This window comes from Myxine glutinosa, chromosome 1 (genome assembly GCF_964187855.1).
Source record: "Myxine glutinosa chromosome 1, kmMyxGlut1.1, whole genome shotgun sequence".
Taxonomy (NCBI): Eukaryota; Metazoa; Chordata; class Myxini; order Myxiniformes; family Myxinidae; genus Myxine; species Myxine glutinosa.
Genome location: NC_136261.1, coordinates 2404298 through 2425436, shown reverse-complemented (window position 1 = coordinate 2425436; position 21139 = coordinate 2404298). Strand labels below are relative to the sequence as shown.

The following is a 21139-nucleotide window of genomic DNA, read 5'->3' as shown; positions in this document are numbered from 1 at the left end:
TTTCTGAAGGCCTCAGAGAGCTCTTTTGATCTAGGCATGGTGACGCCGTACACTTCAACAACAAAGAGCAAACCAAACTAAATGTCTGAGGTTTAAATAAGACAGGTTCCTCCAAGATCCTCTCTAACGATGTTCTAATCACTTGCACCTGAGCTGGTGCACCTGATTCTAATTTTAGGTGTTTGAAGTAGTGATAAATGTAGGGGTGTACTTATTTTCCACATGCGAAATTTGCATTTATGTTTATTTAAATTATACAATGGACAACAAAATGTAAACGTTTCATGATATTTGTTATATTATATCATCTTTAAATATCAATATTGTTGAAATGAAGAGCAAATAGCTGTATGTTGAAATATGTTGAAAAAGTCAAAACTTTACATGGGGTGTACTTACTTTTTCACGTGACTATGTTGATACATACATGTATAACAGAGGATATATAACAAGTCAAAAAATAACAATGGTAACAGTCTTCATCATCCAACCAACATGTGAACACAAAGGGAAATAAAAGGCATTCGCTGGTACAAAGAGGCCAAATCACCCACGCTCTCCTCCCTCCTCCCCTCCCCCCTTCACTCGCAACGCCACAATTTCCACCAATTCTCTAACAGTTTGAGAAATTGTGGAATGCTCCATTGAAAATCATTTTTCAATCTTAAAAATAGACTGAGATTGTAAATTTATTACAGGACTTGCTGCCAAGAAGAAGGAAAGTGAATAAATACAGGACTCATCCAAGAAGAGCATCCAAGTCCATCCAGTCTTCTGGAGCTCCACTTGAACCGAGCGAGTCCATAAACTCCGCACCAGCATCAAGACCCCCAAGGTCAAACGTGGTATCCTGTCCCACAAATCCCTGTGGTTGTCCATTACCATGGTACACAGGAGTTGTTGTCGGCATACCACCTGCTACTCCACCACTCAATGCAGACTGAGAAAGTCCACAAGATTGCCCCACGGCTATCGATTGCTGCTGAGCCTGTGATACAGGTCTTAATGGGTGATTGGACAGCACCGTTCGTGTGGCTAATTGATTGGTCGAAGCAGCCATTCGCTGCTGCAATGAAGAATTTGAAGGTTCTTGTTGAAGAGGGAGACGTCCTGAAAAGGAGGATCCTCCACCCACAGGAAAACATCCAATCATACTTCCTCCCACTCGACCAGCCCAACCTTGGGGTTGGACGTTGTGGTTACCGACACCTTGAGTCCCTCCCTCACGCCCCATCACCAATCGCTGCAGGGGAAGTTGCCCCACCCCTGACAACCGCCCAACTCCGCTGCTCACTGTTGAAGGTCCCTGGCTCTGTCTGTAACTTACTGCAGAACCTCCTCCAATTGATGATAAACTTGGCCCCATTCCTTGTTGGCCAATTCCCAAACCCATGGTTCCACTTTGGGAATTCACCGGATGCTGGAGGTACATTGAACCCCCAGCCAAAACTGAACGGCCCGGATTTCCAGCACGAAACATTCTCCCTCCTACACCAGCAGCGGCGTACATCGTTCCGCCTGAAGTGGGGGGCTGTAAGGATGGATCTGGAGAAGGTTGAGGAATGAGACTTTGTGGCTGAGCAGGAGTTGAAATGAGTCTGGCAGTGGCAGAAGGGAGGCCTGGGAGTGGATGCCGAGCTCCTGTTTAAAAAATACAAGGGGGGGAGGGGGGGGGGGATCAAGACAAATGGTCAGGTTCCAATGACAAGCTGTTTCGTCGTGGTGATCAGGGATTGTATAAATGATAAGATTACCTGGGTATTGTGATAGGTACACAGGTCGCGAGCCATCCTGATACTCTGGAGGAGGACGTGTAAGGTGCCTCCTGAGCTGCTCCTGCTGCAGCCTTTTCTCCTGAATGACAATAACAAGCCACAACCGATTATTTTGGGATTTTCAGTCATACCGACACCCCTATCAGGGGCCATGCATATATTTTAATATGTACAGCGCCTTCAGAAAGTGTTCACACCCCTTGACTTTTTCACATTTTGTTGTGTTACAGCCTGAATTTAAAATGGAATAAATTGAGATTTTTTTTTGTCACTGATCCACACATAGTACCCCATAATGTCAAAGTGGAATTCTTTTGTTTTTTTAGAAATTTTGACAAAATAAAAAAAAATGAAAACCTGAAATGTCTTGAGTCAATAGGTATTCAACCCCTTTGCTGTGACACTCCAAATTGATCTCAGGTGCATTCAATTTCCTTTGATCATCCTTGAGATGTCTCCACAACTTGATTGTAATCCACCTGTGGCCAATTCAATTGATTGGACATGATTTAGAAAGAAACACATTTCTATATGAGGTCCCACACACAGTAGACAGTGCATTTCAGAGCAGAAACTCCACCATAAAGTCCACAGAACTGTCCCTAGAACTCCGAGATAGAATTGTGAGGAGGCATAGATCTGGGGAAAGGTATGAAACAATTTCTAGAGTGTTGAAAGATCCCAAGAGCACAGTGAGTTCCATCATTAGGAAATGGAAAGAACAAGGAACTATCCAGACACTTCGTGGAGCTGGCCGTCCAACCAAACGGAGCAACCGGGCAAGAAGGACCTTGGTCAGGGAGGTGACCAAGAACCCAATAACCACTCTGACAGAACTACAGAGTTCCTTGGCTGAGATGGGAGAACCTGCCGGAAGGATAACAGTCTCTGCAGCACATCACAAGTCCAGGCTTTATGAGAGAGTAGCCAGATAGAAGCCACTCCTTAGAAAAAGGCACATGAGAGCACGCCTGAAGTTTGCAAAAAGGAACGTGAAAGACTGAGAGCATGAGGTAAAGGTTTCACCCTATCTTTTGCTCAAGGTCATCTGCCAGCATCCTGGAAATCAGCAAACATTACCGCTTTACCCAAAAAGGTGCAAAAACAGATCCTTGCAACTACAGACCAATCAGCCTGCTCCCAATTATCAGCAAAGTCATGGAATCCATCATTGCTTCGGATATGAAATCTTTCCTCTTCTCCAATGGCTTGATCTCTGATCATCAATTTGGTTTCAGACCAGGTCACTCTACTCTGGACATGCTGCTTCTGCTGTCTCAACAATGGATGGAGGTCCTCAATGCCAAACAGGAAATCAGAGCTGTCTCCCTTGACATATCACGTGCCTTCGATACGGTCTGGCACCCAGCTCTGCTCACCAAACTCTCCTCCTATGGTATCCATGGAAATCTCCATGCATGGCTTGCGGACTTCCTCTCTGGTCGTAGTCAACGTGTGGCCCTGAATGGATTTCTCTCATCTCCCCTTCCCGTTCAGGCTGGAGTTCCCCCAAGGCAGTGTGCTGGGCCCTGTGCTTTTTCTGGTCTTTATCAATGATCTCTCCGACTCTCTGGAAAATCCTCTGTATCTCTTTGCTGATGACTCCACTCTCTGCCGCTCCATTCCTCTTCACTCAGATCGGCAGTCTGCAGCCTCCTCACTCTCTGAAGACCTGGACAAAATCACAGACTGGTCAAACATGTGGAACATGTCTTTCAATCCTGACAAATCTCACACTCTTACTATGTCTCTCCGTAAAGATCGACTGGACAACCCTCCCATCTACTTTCTCAACAATCCTCTCCAAGAAGTTCTGTCGCTCAAGCTTTTGGGTCTCACCATCTGCCATGATCTTTCTTGGGAAAACCACATTTCCAAGCTGGCCTCCAAAGCCAGTCGCCGACTGGGCATCCTCCGTCGTGCGAAGTCCTTCCTAGGCACACCTGAGCTCCTCACCACATACAAGGCTTTCATCCGCAGCTCAATGGAATACTGTTCTCCCCTATGGGCTGGTGCTCCTGCCTCACACCTGGCTCGGCTTCACGCTGTTGAATCCAAAGCTTTCAGAATCATTGGAATCTCCCGCGATGAAGCTATCTCTGAGGGCCTTTCACTCACTCACCGCAGGCAGGTAGGTAGGTGGTCTTTCTGTCTTCTACCGACTCCTCTCCGGCCTTGCTCCCCCAGCTCTCTCTGTGCTCTGTCCCCCAAATATTCCTACAGGTCGCACAAGATCTGCCAGCCACCCTCTGATGGTTAAACTGCGGAAATCTCGGCTCTCTGCTCACCTTCACTCTTTCATTCCTCTTTTCTCCCGCCTCTGGAACAAACTCCCACACTCACTTCAATCACACTCCTCCCTCCAGGTCTTCAAAACAGCTGTTCACCACCATCTCTTATCTTCCCCCATCCAAAACCTTGATCTTTTCTACCCCCACTAATTCACCCCAGATCCACCTTGTTTGAAATTCCAACTTCTTTCCTGGAAGTCTTGGCAGTGTCCATATGTTTTATACCTCTCCCACCCCCTCCCCCCTTTCCCATGCCTTCCCCCCAAAGCCCTCTCCCTCCCACAGTTCTCTCGATGTCTCCATGTCTCTCGGTCCCTGCTCTCAAATGTTGTGTTTGTGTCCTTCCCCCTCTCTCCCCATCTTGTCTACCGCTCCCGATGTTATTTGTTTTGTGTGTCTGTTTGTCTTTCTGTGTGATTAATGTTCGCTCTTTCACGAGCCTCGATCTTGGATACAAAAAAAAAAAAAAAAAAAAAAAAAAGGTTTATGTGGTCTGATGAGATGAAAACAGAACTCTTTGGCCTGAATGCAAAGCGTTATATCTGGCGGAAACTGAGCACAGATCACCCATCGAACACCATCCCTACCGTGAAGCATGGTTGTGGCAGCATCATGCTATGGGGATGCTTTTCAGTGATAGGGATTGGGAGATTTGTAAGGATAGAAGGAACAATGAATGGAGCCAAATACAGGCAAATCCTTGAGGAGAACCTGCTTCAGAGTGCAAAAGACCTTAGACTGCGGCAAAGATAAATAAAAGGACAATGAGATTACGTTCCACAGGACAATGACCCCAAGTATTCAGCCAAAGCAACACCGGAATATCTTCTGAACAAGAACGTGAAAGACCTTGAGTGGCCCAGCCAAAGCCCAGACTTGAATCCCATTGATAAATATGTGGAAAGACTTGAATATTTCTGCTCACCGACACTCCCCATCCAACTTGACAGAGCTTGAGCAAATCTGCAAGGAAGAATGGGAGTAACTACCGCAATCCATATGTGCTAAGCTGATACAGACAAACCCAAGAACACTCGAAGCTGTAATCGCTACCAAAGGCTCTTCTACAAAGTATTAAATTAGGGGGTTGAATATTTATGGAAATTAGATATTTCTGTATTTCATTTTTGATTTTGTTATTATTTAAAATAAAAAAATTCCACTTTGGCATTATGGGGTATCATGTGTACATCAGTGACAAAAAAAAATCTCAGTTTAATCCATTTTAAATTCAGGCTGTAACAAAACAAAATGTGAAAAAAGTCAAGGGGTGTGAATACTTTCCAAAGGCGCTGCATATGTGAGTGGGGTGGGGTGAGCTATTTAATTGAGAGATTAAAAATGAGAGAAGGAAGGGCAGTAGGGTGGATAGGCGAGAGGATGAAGGGTAGGAGAGTGAGGGAGATGTGGCCAAACAGGTTGGGGGTAGACCAAGCGTGAGCAAGTCTTGTGCAAACCAGAGCAGATGACAACAACAACAACATGCATTTTAAGGCCATTTTCCCTGCTGGAGCGGGGGTTAGCCTTGCGGTCCCCATGACGATCTTCTCCATTTTGCCCTATTTTCTGCATCTCTCCTTGTTAACCCCCTTGCCCGCATTTCTTCTTCCACCATCTTTAGCCAAGTCTTTCTCGGTCTTCCCCGTCCTCTACTTCCTTCTACATTAATTTCCATCACTCTTCTCAACCAGTCACTTTCATCCTTCCTCAACACAGATGTTGACAGGGTGGGATTTTTGCCCACGAGTGGTCTTTAGAAAAGCTAAACAAAAGAAAACCTCCACTTCCCATCTCTAAACTGATGTAAATACACATACAAAAACAAATGCTGAGATTCTAAAATATTCTTGTTAAAAAAACGAATGCGCAGAGCTTGAGAAAAGAGCTTTATACAGTACCCTCCATAAGTATTGGATCAGTGAAGTAAAATTTGTTATTGCTATATAGGCTAGAAATTTGGATTCGAGATCAAAAGATGAATATGAGCAAAAGTGCAGGTCAGCTATTATTTATTGGTATTTCTCGGTATATATTTTACCATTGAACATACAAAGTGCTATTGTTCTACAATCACCAATTTTAGGTAAGCATAAGTAATGGAACAGATTAACTTAAAGTAAATTAAAGTTGTATAATAGTGAGTATTTGGTTACATCCTCCTTTACATGTAATAAATGCATTGAGCCTGTAACCAATCAATATCACTAAACCCTTGGTTTCTTATTTTGGGATTCTTTACCAAGCCTTTACTGCAACCATTTTCAGTTGTTGTTTGTTTTGGGGGTTTCTGACTTTCGTCTCCTCTTCAGGAAGTGATGCTCCATTGGATTTAAATCAGGAGACCGACTTGGCCAGTCTAAAACCTTCCACTTTTTTTTTACGCTGATGACCTCCTTGGTTGTGGTGGCCGTGTGTTTTGGGTCGTTGTCTTGCTGCATGGTGAAGCGTAGCACAATTAATTTGGACACATTTTCTTGTACATAGGTAGTCAAAATGTTTCTGTACACTTCCAAATTCATTCTGCTGCTGCCATCATTAGTTACATCATCAATAAAGATGAGTGAGCCACATCAAGGGAAAGCCATGCAGGCCCAAAGCATGACACTATCTCCACACATAAGGTAGTACACTTTGGATCATATGCAGCTCCTTCCGTTCTCCACACATTCATCTTTCCATCGCTTTGGTGAAGGTTTATCTTTGTTTCATCTGACAATAAACTTTGTTCCAGGACTCACTGGCTCACCTCTGTACTTCTTGGCAAATTCGAATCTGACCATTCTAGTTTTGGTGCTGATGAGAGAGGTTTGCATCATGCGGTGTAGGCTTTGTAATTCTGCTGTCGAAATCTTCTGCGAAAGGTAGATTGTGATACTTTCACCCCTGCACTCTGGAGGTAGTTGGTGATGCCACTGACCATTGTTTTGGGGTTTTTATTCACAGCTCCGATGATTTTTAGCTCACCTGGAACAAAGTTCAGGTGAGCTTACGTGATGGCGTGTCATCCTTCATCCGTCATCCGTCAGTCCGTCCATCCGTCCACACTTGAAACTTCTCCGAAACCGCTGATGGGATTGCGAGTAAATTTGGCAAAAATGATATTTGTTGTGTTGTGACTAAAGATTGTTCACGGCATTTAAAAAATTGGGATCTAAGGGGATCTACTGGGGGTCAAAGTGGATCTAGGTTTGACGCCCCAAAATAAGTATTTGTTTTTTCCTCTTTAACTACACACACTAATTAAAATGAAATTTTACCACAACCTTCATCACCCGTGATGTACAAAAGTTTGTTCACGGCATAAAAAAAAAAATCTGCCCCTTTAGGGGTCTTCGGGGGGTCAAAGTGGGTCCAGGTTTGACCCCCCCAAAATAGATATTTGCTTTCTTCTCTGAAATTACACACACGATTTCGCTGAAACTTAACCACAACCTTCATCACCCGTGATGTGCCAGCGTTTGTTCACGGCATTTAAAAAAAATCTGCCCCTTTAGGGGTCTTCGGGGGGTCAAAGTGGGTCCAGGTTTGACCCCCCAAAATAGATATTTGCTTTCTTCTCTGAAATTACACACAGGATTTTGATGAAACTTCACCACAACCCTTATCACACATGATTTACCAACGTTTGTTCACGGCATTAAAAAAACCTTCCCCTTTGGGGATCTACGGAGGGATTGCCCCCAAAAATAGGTATTTGCTTTCTTCTCAGAAACTACACATGCCATTCTGATGAAACCTGACCACAAACTTAATCACCCGTGTTGTAACAAAGTTTGTTCCTGGAAAAAAAAAAATCGGGGTCTATGGGGGGGGGTGAGGGGGGGCTTGCCCCCAAAATAGGTATTTGCTTTTTCTGAGAACCTATACATACAATTTCGATGAAACTTCACCACAACCTTCATCATCTGTGATGTACCAATGTTTGTTCAAGGCATTGGAAAAATTTGAGTCTAAGGAGGTACACAGGGTTTGGGGGGAGCATGGAGGGTCGGGGAGGGGGGCAGGCAGGAGGGCCCAAAATAGGTATTTTTTTTCTTGTTTGCTTAAAGTCTTATGATTATGTTAGTATGATTCTATATCTTTCAGCAACCATTGAAAGTGGTTTAAAATACCTTTAGTCGGTACAGTATACTGCTTATTCTGCCAGGTGAGCGCCAGGGGTATTGCCACTATGTTTCTGTCATCAACTGCAGTTATCATCAACTGCAGTTGCTTGGAAGCTGATATTTGGACACGATAGTGACCAAGTGATGTGGCTATAAAGGATATTTTTGGTTTACTGATTAATCAATTAACCATTTATTGATTAATCAATTAATTAATTATTCAATTTTTTCGATTAATAACTTATTTAATTAATTTTGAAAAAGTTACAGCTTTGGATGAAGCACTGGTGGTTTAGGTATGCTATTGGCCAATTGATTAAGAAAATATTTTATGATTATTTATTGATTTTACACTGCATAATGTCATTGCCGAGCACCGAAGGGGGCCCGGTGATGACGCGCACTGAAAGGGAGTACTCAGGTTTCACTCTGGTTGTTACTAGTGGAAATCGAAGATTTTTCAAGTATATTGGTTGGTCCTGTGTGTTATTATTTGGCAAAAAAAAAATAAAAAATTTGCAAGTATGATGATCACTCTGGTTTGTGTGTTTGTTTTTGTGTGTGTGTGTGTGTGTGTGTGTGTGTGTGTGTGTGTTTGTGTGTTTGTGTGTGTGACCCATTCCCCCATGTTTGTGTGTGTGTGTGACCCACTCCCCTGTGTGTGTGACCCACTCCCCCGTGTGTGTGTGTGTGTGTGTGTGTGTGTGTGTGTGTGTGTGTGTGTTTATTTGTCTGTCCGCTCACTAAAACTGATCTTCACGAAACTTCACCAAATGGTAGAGTTCGTGGTCTGACAAAATACTTTATATATTTTTGAGGTCAAAAGGTCAAAAGGCCAAAGGTCAACCACTATTTTTCGAATTTCTAAAATCCTCAATTTTCATCCGATTGACTTGAAATTTGAATATGATTTGCATATGTGGTCACTGAATTCAACCCCCAACTATTTTTGAGGTCAAAATCGGCCAAAAGGTCAACTTGGGGAAACCACATTTCCAAGCTTGCCTCCAAAGCCAGTCGCCGACTGGGCATCCTCCGTCGTGCGAAGTCCTTCCTAGGCACACCTGAGCTCCTCACCACATACAAGGCTTTCATCCGCAGCTCAATGGAATACTGTTCTCCCCTATGGGCTGGTGCACCTGCCTCACACCTGGCTCACCTTCACGCTATTGAATCCAAAGCTTTCAGAATCATTGGAATCTCCCGCGATGAAGCTATCTCTGAGGGCCTTTCACTCACTCACCGCAGGCAGGTAGGTGGTCTTTCTGTCTTCTACCGACTCCTCTCCGGCCTTGCTCCCCCAGCTCTCTCTGTGCTCTGTCCCCCAAATATTCCTACAGGTCGCACAAGATCTGCCAGCCACCCTCTGATGGTTAAACTGCCGAAATCTCGGCAATCTGCTCACCTTCACACTTTCATTCCTCTTTTCTCCCGCCTCTGGAACAAACTCCCACACTCACTTCAATCACACTCCTCCCTCCAGGTCTTTAAAACAGCTGTTCACCACCATCTCTTATCTTCCCCCATCCAAAACCTTGATCTTTTCTACCCCCACTAATTCACCCCAGATCCACCTTGTTTGAAATTCCAACTTCTTTCCTGGAAGTCCTGGCAGTGTCCATATGTTTTATACCTCTCCCACACACCCCCCCCCCCTTCCCATGCCTCCCCCCAAAGCCCTCTCCCTCCCACAGTTCTCTCGATGTCTCCATGTCTCTCGGTCCCTGCTCTCAAATGTTGTGTTTGTGTCCTTCCCCCTCTCTCCCCATCTTGTCTACTGCTCCCGATGTTATTTGTTTTATGTGTCTGTTTGTCTTTCTGTGTGATTAATGTTCGCTCTGTCACGAGCCTCGATCTTGTATACAAAAAAAACAAAAAAACACAAGCCAGATTTCTAAAATCCTCAATTTTCATCTGATTAATAATAATAATAATAATACATTTATTTTATACGAGCCGAAACCCGTGGAACATCCACGGAAGGGAGGATGTGGTGTATGGATAGTGTACCATTATGGATGGCATAGGGGATTTGCTTGTCCGAGTAATTCAGATTTTTCGAGTATGGCTGTACGTGATAAACAAAGAGCGCGGTTGGAAGAAATTATGGTAAACCCACCTGATGCGGTTAGCGTACACCGCGATCGACGACACCGGCACAAATGCATGCTCGGGATTGTCCACTCAGTGGACGGCTTGCTGTCGCCTTCGACTGTCCAATCAGCGGACGGCTTGCTTCGCCTTCACCCAGCAGACGCCAATAAGATGGCGTCGTATCGGCAGTTAATCGGATGCTTTTGGGCCCCAACGTCGGCTAATTCAGATTTTTCGGGTATGGCTGTACGTGATAAATAAAGAGCACGGTTCGTAGATCGTAAATCCATTAGTGCCGTGGGCATCGGGTCACTGGGTGCGGCGTAAAAGGGATAACAAAGTCGAGTCCTTACGCTATTATTATATAGATAGCGCTTTTCAAGAAGCCCAAAGGCGCTTTGACAGAGTACAAAAAACAAGTGCAAAAAGACAAAAATCAATAGGTAAATAATCAAAGCAAAAGGAAGGAGAAGGAGAAGAGATAGTCAGGCGTTAAATGCTGTGGGTTAAATGTTGAATGCAGTGTTGAACAGGTGGGTCTTGAGTGATGTTTTGAATGTGGTGAGTGAGGAGGAGTCTCTGATGGTGAGAGGTAGTGAGTTCCAGAGGGTGGGAGCAGCAATGGAGAAGGCCCTGTCCACCCAGGATCTGAATTTGGTCCGGATGGGGGGGGGGGGGGGGGGGTCAGGAGGTTGGTACCAGCAGAGCGGAGGTTGCGGGTGGGAGTGTGTCTGGAGAAGAAGTCAGTCAGGTAGGATGGGGCCAGGTTATGGAGGGCTTTGTAGGTCAAGAGGAGGATTTTGTACTGGATTCTCTGGGGGATGGGGAGCCAGTGAAGCTTATAAAGGACGGGGGTGATGTGGTCACGGGTCCGGGAATGGGTGAGTAGACGGGCAGCGGAGTTCTGAATGTATTGGAGTTTATTTGTGATCATTGAGGGTGAACCATAGAGGAGGCTGTTGCAGTAGTCCAGACGGGAGGTGATGAAGGCGTGGATGAGGGTTTCTGCAGCCGTGGAGGAGAGGGATGGACGGAGACGGGGGATGTTTTTCAGGTGAAAGAAGGCTGTCTTTGTGATCTGTTTAGTGTATTTGTCGAAGGAGAGGGTTTATTTTATTTTATTTTTATTTTTTTTTGTATATAAGGTCGAGGCTCGTGAAAGAGCGAACATTAATCACACAGAAAGACAAACCGACACAAAAAACATATAACATAGGGAGCGGTAGACAAGATGGGGAGAGAGGGGGAAGGACACAAACACAACATTTGAGAGCAGGGACCGAGAGACATGGAGACATCGAGAGATCTGAGAGAGGGCGAGGGCTTTGGGGGGGGGGGGGGGCGTGGGAAGGGGGCGGTGGGAGAGGTATAAAACATATGGACACTGCCAGGACTTCCAGGAAAGAAGTTGGAATTTCAAACAAGGTGGATCTGGGGTGAATTAGCGGGGGTAGAAAAGATCAAGGTTTTGGATGGGGGAAGATAAGAGATGGTGGTGAACAGCTGTTTTAAAGACCTGGAGGGAGGAGTGGGATTGAAGGGAGTGAGGGAGTTTGTTCCAGAGGCGGGAGAAAAGAGGAATGAAAGAGTGAAGGTGAGCAGAGAGCCGAGATTTCGGCAGTTTAACCATCAGAGGGTTGCTGGCAGATCTTGTGCGACCTGTAGGAATATTTGGGGGACAGAGCACAGAGAGAGCTGGGGGTGCAAGGCCGGAGAGGAGTCGGTAGAAGACAGAAAGACCACCTACCTGCCTGCGGTGAGTGAGTGAAAGGCCCTCAGAGATAGCTTCATCGCGGGAGATTCCAATAATTCTGAAAGCTTTGGTTTCAACAGCATGAAGCCGAGCTAGGTGTGAGGCAGGAGCACCGGCCCATAGGGGAGAACAGTATTCCATTGAGCTGCGGATGAAAGCCTTGTATGTGGTGAGGAGCTCAGGTGTGCCGAGGAAGGACTTCGCACGACGGAGGATGCCCAGTCGGCGACTGGCTTTGGAGGCCAGCTTGGAAATGTGGTTTTCCCAAGAAAGATCATGGCAGATAGTGAGACCCAAAATCTTGAGCGACAGAACTTCTTGGAGAGGATTGTTGAGAAAGTAGATGGGAGGGTTGTCCAGTCGATCTTTTCGGAGAGACATAGTAAGAGTGTGAGATTTGTCAGGATTGAAAGACATGTTCCACTTGTTTGACCAGTCTGTGATTTTGTCCAGGTCTTCAGAGAGTGAGGAGGCAGCAGACTGCCGATCTGAGGGAAGAGGAATGGAGCGGCAGAGAGTGGAGTCATCAGCAAAGAGATAGAGAGGATTTTCGAGAGAGTCAGAGAGATCATTGATGAAGACCAGAAAAAGCACGGGGCCCAGAACACTGCCTTGGGGAACTCCAGCCTGAACAGGAAGAGGAGATGAGAGAAACCCATTCAGGGCCACACGTTGACGACGACTAGAGAGGAAGTCCGCCAGCCATGCGTGGAGATTTCCATGGATACCAAAGGAGGAGAGTTTGGTGAGCAGAGCGGGGTGCCAGACCGTGTCGAAGGCACGTGATATGTCGAGGGAGACAGCTCTAATTTCCTGTTTGGCATTGAGGACCTCCATCCATTGTTGAGACAGCAGAAGCAGCATGTCCAGAGTAGAGTGACCTGGTCTGAAACCAAATTGATGATCAGAGATCAAGCCATTGGAGAAGAGGAAAGATTTCATATCCGAAGCAATGATGGATTCCATGACTTTGCTGATAATTGGGAGAAGGCTGATTGGTCTGTAGTTGCTAGGATCTGTTTTTGCACCTTTTTTGTGCAAAGCGGTGATGTTGGCTGATTTCCAAGCAGATGGCAGTTGACCTTGAGCAAAAGAGAGGGTGAAGAGAACAGAGAGAGGGTGAGATAGAGCAGCAGAGCAGGATTTTAGGACCCGTGGGCTGATGCCGTCGGGTCCAGTTGCAGAATCAGAGTCGAGGGTTGACAGAAACTTTTCCACCTTGTCAGGAGGAAAGGACACGGAGTCCAGGAGCAGCAGGGTACGACTGGGTATGGTGGGTACAGAGAGGGATGGGTTTGATGTCATCGGTTTGGTCAAAGATGATGTCATCAAAGATGATGATGATGATGTCATGTCATCGGTTTGGTCAAAGATGATGCCAAGATTCCGGATGTGAGGGGAGGTGGATACTGGGATACCGTCGATGTTGAGGGCGAAGTTATGGGTGGATTTGGTGAGCGTTTTGGGCCAATGATGATTATTTCAGATTTATCACAGTTTAGTTTGAGGAAGTTGATTTGAAGCCAGGATTTTATTTCAGTGATGCAGTTTGTCAGGATAGAGTGGGTGGCGGTGGAGATTGACTTGGTGGAGATGAAAAGCTGGATGTCATCGGCGAAGCAGTGGAATTGGAGACCATGACGGCGGATTAAGTGACCAAGGGGGGACAGGTACAGGATGAAGAGGAGGGGGCCGAGAACTGAACCTTGGGGGACACCTTGTGGGAGGGGAGCAGTGGGGGATTTGCAGTTATTGATGGAGATGAACTGGCATCTGTCAGAGAGGTATGATTTGATCCAAGAGAGGGCAGTGCCTGTAATGTTAAAGGTGGTTTCAAGTCGGGTGAGGAGGATGGTGTGATTGATGGTGTCAAAGGTGGCGCTGAGGTCGAGGAGGATGAGAATGTTGAGGTTTCCGGCGTCAGAGGAGAGGAGAAGGTCGTTGGTGATTTTGAGGAGAGCAGTTTCAGTACTGTGGTTGGAGCGGAATCCAGATTGGAATGTTTCATACAGGTTATTGGCAGAGAGGTGACGTTTGAGTTGAGTGGCTACAGCACGTTCCAAAACTTTTGACAGAAAGGGTAGGTTGGAGATGGGTCTGAAGTTGTTTAGGGTGTCAGGGTTTAGTCCAGGTTTTTTCAGAATGGGGGTAACAGCAGCAATTTTGAGGGATGGTGGGACGATGCCTGTAGACAGGGAGGAGTTTATTGTTGCAATGATAAGTGGAAAAAGAGCAGGAAGGGAGGCCTTGACAAAGCTGGAGGGGATGGGGTCAAGAGTGCAGGTAGCAGCTTTCATTCCTATGAGGAGTTCAGAGAGGTCAGTAGGGGAGACTGGGGAGAACTGAGACAGGGGTTGGCAGGATAAGGGGGGGCAGGTGGTTTGAGGGGGAGCGGGTGCGGTGGTGGTTAAGCTGTTGTAGATGTTGTCAATTTTGCTTTGGAAGAAAGAGAGGACGGAGATGCAGTTGTCTACTGTGAATGACTGGGTGGTGGTGTTCAGGGGGCTGAGGAGTTTGTTTATTGTAGAGAAGAGTGCTTTTGGGTTTCCAGAGCCAGAGTGGATAATTTGAGAGTAGTAGGCGGAGCGGGCGCAGGAGAGGGCACCTTTGTAGTGCTGTAGGTGGTCCTTGTAGGCTTGGGAGTGAATTGTGAGACCTGTTTTATTGCGGAGTCTTTCAAGTTGGCGAGCACGAGTTTTCATCAGGCGGAGTTCAGGGGTAAACCAGGGAGCAGAATGGGTGAAAGAAACTGTTTTGGTTTTTATAGGCGCAAGCTGGTCAAGGCAGGAGGAGAGAGTGTTGTTGTAGTAGTCAGTGTGGTTGTCGTAGTCAGTGAGGTCAGAAGAGGTGTGGAGGTCAACAAAGTGGACATTTTTTCAGAGAGGGTGGATGAGAATGAGGTTGGTGAAAGAGCGTTTAGCTTACGGAAGTTGATCGTGTGATAATGCCTTGGTGCTGGGGTGGGGATGTTGATGGTCATAGTGATGGCTAAGTGGTCAGAGAGGGTGAGGTCGGAGCCAGAGAGATGGTGCAAAATTAATTCAGTAGAGCAGACAAGGTCCAGAATGTGCCCATGGTTATGGGTAGGAAAGTTGACATGTTGAGTGAGGTTAAAGCAGGTGAGTAAATCAGTGAAGTCTGTGGTTATTGTGGAGTCAGTGGAGTCCATGTGGATATTGAAATCACCGAGGAGGAGGATTGAGGGGGAGAGGGAACAGAGCTGGGTCAGAAAGACTGATTGACTTTAAATTTGAAGAGGATTTGCATACCAGGTCACTGAATTCAACCACAAATTATTTTTGAAGTCATCATAGGCCAACAACTTATTTTAAGGATTTCGCAAGTATCGTGTAACTCACGACATATTTCTTGTTTTTGTTTGTTTGTTTGTTTGTCAGGGCGATATCTCAGCCATCCTTTGAGCTAAGAAGCTGAAATTTCAGCACAAAAGTGAGCAAGTACTTTGGCAAAAACGATATTTTTTTGTTTTTTGATTAATCAATGAATTGATTCGTTACTTAATTATTTTCGATGAATTATTTATTGTACACCGCTCCTTTCCTATGCCATCTCCAGGCGCTGCATAACGTCATTGCCGGGCACCGAAGGGGGCTCGGCAGTGACGCACGCTGAAAGGGAGTACTCAGTTTTCACTCTGGTTGTTGGTTGCACACCGCACCTTTACTATGCCATCTCCAGGCATTGCAAATCGTCACTGCCGGGCACCGAAGGGGGCTCGGCAGTGACGCACGCTGAAAGGGAGTACTCAGTTTTCACTCTGGTTGTTTGTTTGTTTTCTTGCTTTCTTGTTTGTTTGTTTGTTTGTCTGGGCGATATCTCAGCCATCCTTTGAGATAGGAAGCTGAAATTTCGGCACAATAGTGAGCAAGTCCTTTGTCAAAAACGGTATTTTTTGTTTTTTGATTGATCAATTAATTGAGGAGTTATTTAATTATTAGCGATTAAATAAGTACTTATTTAATGAATCAAATTTCGTTTCTCTTCTGACCATTAACTCAGGCACCTTTTGAGTTAGGAAGCTGATATTTGGACATGCCAATGACCAGGTGATTTGGCTGCAAAGGCTATTTTTGATTTATTAATTAACCAATTAATCAATTAATCGATTAATTATTTAATTATTCGACGGCTGACTAAATTTATTTATTTATTTTTAAGTTGCAGATTCTGATGAAATGGTGGTGGTTTATGTGTTCTATGACCGAATTGATTAATAATTTAATTTTATAATGATTATTATTTATTTATTTTCATTATTAATCATTTATTTATTTTCTTTCTCATTTGGCCAATATCTCAGGCACCTTTTGAGCTCGGAAGCTAATATTTGGACATGAGTGACCAAGTGATGTGGCTATCAAGGATATTGTACACCGCACCTTTCCTATGCCATCTCCAGGCCTTGCAAATCGTCATTGCTGGGCACCGAAGGGGGCTCGGCAGTGATGCACGCTGAAAGGGAGTACTCAGTTTTCACTCTGTTTGTTTGTTGTACACCGCTCCTTTCCAATGCCATCTCCAGGCATTGCAAATCGTCATTGCTGGGCACCGGAGGGGGCTCGGCAGTGACGCACGCTGAAAGAGAGTACTCAGTTTTCACTCTGGTTGTTTTCTTGTTTGTTTTCTTGTTTGTTTTCTTTCTTGTTTGTTTTCTTTCTTGTTTGTTTGTCCGGACAATATCTCAGCCATCCTTTGAGCTAGGAAGCTGAAATTTCGGCACAGTAATGAGCAAGTCTTTTGTCAAAAACAGTATTTTTTGTTTTTTCATTAATCAATTAATTGAGGAGTTATTTAATTATTAGCGATTAAATAAGGACTTATTTAATTAATTAAATTTCCTTTCTCTTCTGACCATTAACTCAGGCACCTTTTGAGTTAGGAAGCTGATATTTGGACATGCCAATGACCAGGTGATTTGGCTGCAAAGGCTATTATTGATTTATTAATTAATCAATTAATCGATTAATTATTTAATTATTCGATTAATGCCGATTTATTTTATTTTATTTTTTTTAGTTACAGATTCTGATGAAATGGTGGTGGTTTATGTATTCTCTGACCGAATTGATTAATAATTTAATTTTTTAATGATTATTATTTCTTTATTTTAATTATTAATCATTTATTTAATTTCTTTCTCATTTGGCCAATAGCTCAGGCATCTTTTGAGCTCGGAAGCTAATATTTGGACATGAGTGACCAAGTGATGTGGCTATCAAGGATATTTTTGATTTATTGATTGATCAAGTTATCAATTAATCAATTAATTATTCGATTAATTACTTTAAAAAAAAAATCAGTTCGATTCTGATGAAATGGTGGTGGTTTATGTGTTCTGTGACCGAATTGATTATTAATTACATTTTTTAATGATTATTATTTATTTATTTTCATTATTAATCATTTATTTATTTTCTTTCTCATTTGGCCAATATCTCAGGCACCTTTTGAGCTGGGAAGCTAATATTTGAACATGACAGTGACCAAGTGATGTGGCTATCAAGGATATTTTTGATTTATTGATTAATCATTTAATCGATTAATTAATTTATTGATTAATTATTGAATAATCAATTGTTTATTTAATTTTTTATTGATGAATTATTTAATTAAATTTCTAAAAGATAAATCTTCGGATGAAGCACGAGTGGTTTAGTTATGCTATTAGCCAATTGATTAAGAAAATATTTTGTGATAATCTTTTATTGATTTTAATTATACAATTAATCAATCAATTAGTGTTCACCTCTTCCTCCCAATGCAGCCTAAATGAGCTGCACTGCGGTATTTCCGGGGGCCAGAGGCCAGAGGCGCCCCGGCAATGCCGCGCTGGAGGATATTTAATTATTTGGCATGGGGGCGGTGCACTTTGAAGGTATCTGTACTTGTTTTCTTGTTTGTTTGTCCGAACGATATCTCAGCCATCCTTTGAGCTAGGAGGCTGAAATTTCGGCACAGTAGTTGAGAAAGTCCTTTGTCAAAAACTGTATTTTTTGTTTTTTGAATAATCAATTAATTGAGGAGTTATTTAATTATTAGCAATTAATTAAGTACTTATTTAATTAATCAAATTTCCTTTCTCTTCTGACCATTAACTCAGGCACCTTTTGAGTTAGGAAGCTGATATTTGGACATGCCAATGGCCAGGTGATTTGGCTGCAAAGGCTATTTTTGATTTATTAATTAATCAATTCTTCAATTAATCGATTATTTAATTATTCGATAAATGACAAAAAAAAAATTTTTTTTAACTTTCAGATTCTGATGAAATGGTGATGGTTTATGTGTTCTCTGACCGTATTGATTAATAATTTTTTTTTAATGATTATTATTTATTTATTTTCATTATTAATCATTTAATTATTTTCTTTCTCATTTTGCCAATATCTCAGGCACCTTTTGAGCTCGGAAGCTAATATTTGGACATGAGTGACCAAGTGATGTGGCTATCAAGGATATTTTTGATTTATTGATTAATCAATTAATCGATTAATTATTTAATTATTCGATTAATTACTTTAAAAAAAAAAAAATTCAGTTACAGATTCTGATGAAATGGTGGTGGTTTATGTGTTCTGTGGCCGAATTGATTCATAATTTAATTTTTTCAGAGTTATTATTTATTTATTTTCATTATTAATCATTTATTTATTTTCTTTCTCATTTGGCCAATATCTCAGGCACCTTTTGAGCTGGGAAGCTAATATTTGGACATGAGTGACCAAGTGATATGGCTATCAAGGATATTTTTATTTATTGATTAATCATTTAATCGATTAATTATTTATTGATTAATTGATTAATTATCTATTGATGAATAAATTAATTACTTAATTTTTTATTGATGCCTTATTTAATTAAATTTCTAAAAGATACATCTTCGGATGAAGCACGAGTCGTTTAGTTATGCTGTTAGCCAATTGATTAAGAAAATATTTTGTGATAGTCTTTTATTGATTTTAATTATACAATTAATCAATCAATTAGTGTACACCTCTCCCTCCCAATGCAGCCTAAATGAGCTGCACTGCGGTATTGCCGGGCGCCAGAGGCGCCCCGGCAATGCCGCGCTGTAGGATATTTAATTATTTGGCATGTGGGCGGTGTACTTTGAATGTATCTTTACTTATTTTCTTTCTTGTTTGTTTTCTTGCTTTCTTGGTTGTCCGGACGATATCTCAGCCATCCTTTGAGCTAGGAAGCTGAAATTTCGGCACAATAGTGAGCAAGTCCTTTTTCAAAAACATTATTTTTGGTTTTTTGATTAATCAATAAATTGAGGAGTTATTTAATTATTAGCGATTAATTAAGTGCTTATTTAATTAATCAAATTTCCTTTCTCTTCTGACCATTAACTCAGGCACCTTTTGAGTTAGGAAGCTGATATTTGGACATGCCAATGACCAGGTGATTTGGCTGCAAAGGCTATTTTTGATTTATTAATTAACCAATTAATCAATTAATCGATTAATTATTTAATTATTCGACTGCTGACTAAATATATTTATTTATTTTTAAGTTGCAGATTCTGATGAAATGGTGGCGGTTTATGTGTTCTGTGACCGAATTGATTAACAATTTAATTTTTTAATGATTATTATTTATTTATTTTCATTATTAATCATTTATTTATTTTCTTTCTCATTTGGCCAATATCTCAGGCACCTTTTGAGGTCAGAAAATAATATTTGGACATGACAGTGACCAAGTGATGTGGCTATCAAGGATATTTTTGATTTATTGATAAATCATTTAATCGATTAATTAATTTATTGATTAATTGATTAATTATTGAATAATCAAATGTTTATTTAATTTTTTATTGATGAATTATTTAATTAAATTTCTATAAGATACATCTTCGGATGAAGCACTCGTGGTTTAGTTATGCTATTAGCCCATTGATTAAGAAAATATTTTGTGATAATCTTTTATTGATTTTAATTATACAATTAATCAATCAATTAGTGTTCACCTCTCCCTCCCAATGCAGCCTAAATGAGCTGCACTGCGGTATTGCCGGGCGCCAGAGGCCAGAGGCGCCCCGGCAATGCCGCGCTGGAGGATATTTAATTATTTGGCATGGGGGCGGTGCACTTTGAAGGTATCTGTACTTGTTGTCCACCGCTCCTTTCCGATGCCATCTCCAGGCATTGCAAATCGTCATTGCTGGGCACCGAAGGGGGCTCGGCAGTGACGCGCGCTGAAAGAGAGTACTCAGTTTTCACTCTGGTTGTTTGTTTGTTTGTTTTCTTGTTTTCTTGTTTGTTTGTCCGGGCGATACCTCAGCCATCCTTTGAGCTAGGAAGCTGAAATTTCGGCACAATAGTGAGCAAGTCCTTTGTCAAAAACCGTATTTTTTGTTTTTTGATTAATCAATAAATTGAGGAGTTATTTAATTATTAGCGATTAATTAAGTACTTATTTAATTAATCAAATTTCCTTTCTCTTCTGTCCATTAACTCAGGCACCTTTTGAGTTAGGAAGCTGATATTTGGACATGCCAATGACCAGGTGATTTGGCTGCAAAGGCTATTTTTGATTTATTAATTAATCAATTAATCGATTAATTATTTAATTATTCGATTAATGCTAAAAAAAAAAAATTTTTTAAAGTTACAGATTCTGATGAAATAGTGGTAGTTTATGTGTTCTCTGACCAAATTGATTAATAATTTAATTTTTTATGATTATTATTTATTTATTTTCATTATTAATCATTTATTTATTTTCTTTCTCATTTGGCCAATATCTCAGGCACCTTTTGAGCTGGGAAGCTAATATTTGGACATGACAGTGACCAAGTGATGTGGCTATCAAGGATATTTTTGATTAATTGATTAATCATTTAATCGTTTCATTATTTATTGATTAATCGATGAATTACTTATTGATACATCAATTAATTATTTCATTTTTTATTAATGACTTATTTGATTAAATTTCTAAAAGATACATCTTTGGATGAAGCACGAGTGGTTTTGTTATGGTATTAGCCAATTGATTAAGAAAATATTTTGTGCTAATCTTTTATTGATTTTAATTATACAATTATTCAATCAATTAGTGTACACTTCTCCCTCCCAATGCAGCCTCTAT

General features: G+C 42.2%; 1 protein-coding gene across 3 annotated transcripts in view; it reads right to left on the bottom strand.

Moving 5' to 3' along the window:
* Nucleotides 1–673: 673 nt before the first annotated feature.
* LOC137418516 (uncharacterized) overlaps nucleotides 674–21139 on the bottom strand; it is a 112758-nt gene continuing 92292 nt past the window's right edge. For 2 of the 3 annotated variants that reach the window (XM_068104595.2, XM_068104594.2), the window contains 2 exons: nucleotides 1755–1854; nucleotides 674–1641 (listed from right to left, as the gene is read on the bottom strand). In XM_068104595.2, coding sequence (XP_067960696.2) covers nucleotides 740–1641; nucleotides 1755–1854 — 1002 coding nt within the window. In that variant the 3' untranslated portion in view covers nucleotides 674–739. Of the gene's footprint in view, nucleotides 1642–1754; nucleotides 1855–4991; nucleotides 5030–21139 lie in introns of all 3 variants that reach the window. The other variant, XM_068103993.2, reaches the window with a different exon arrangement.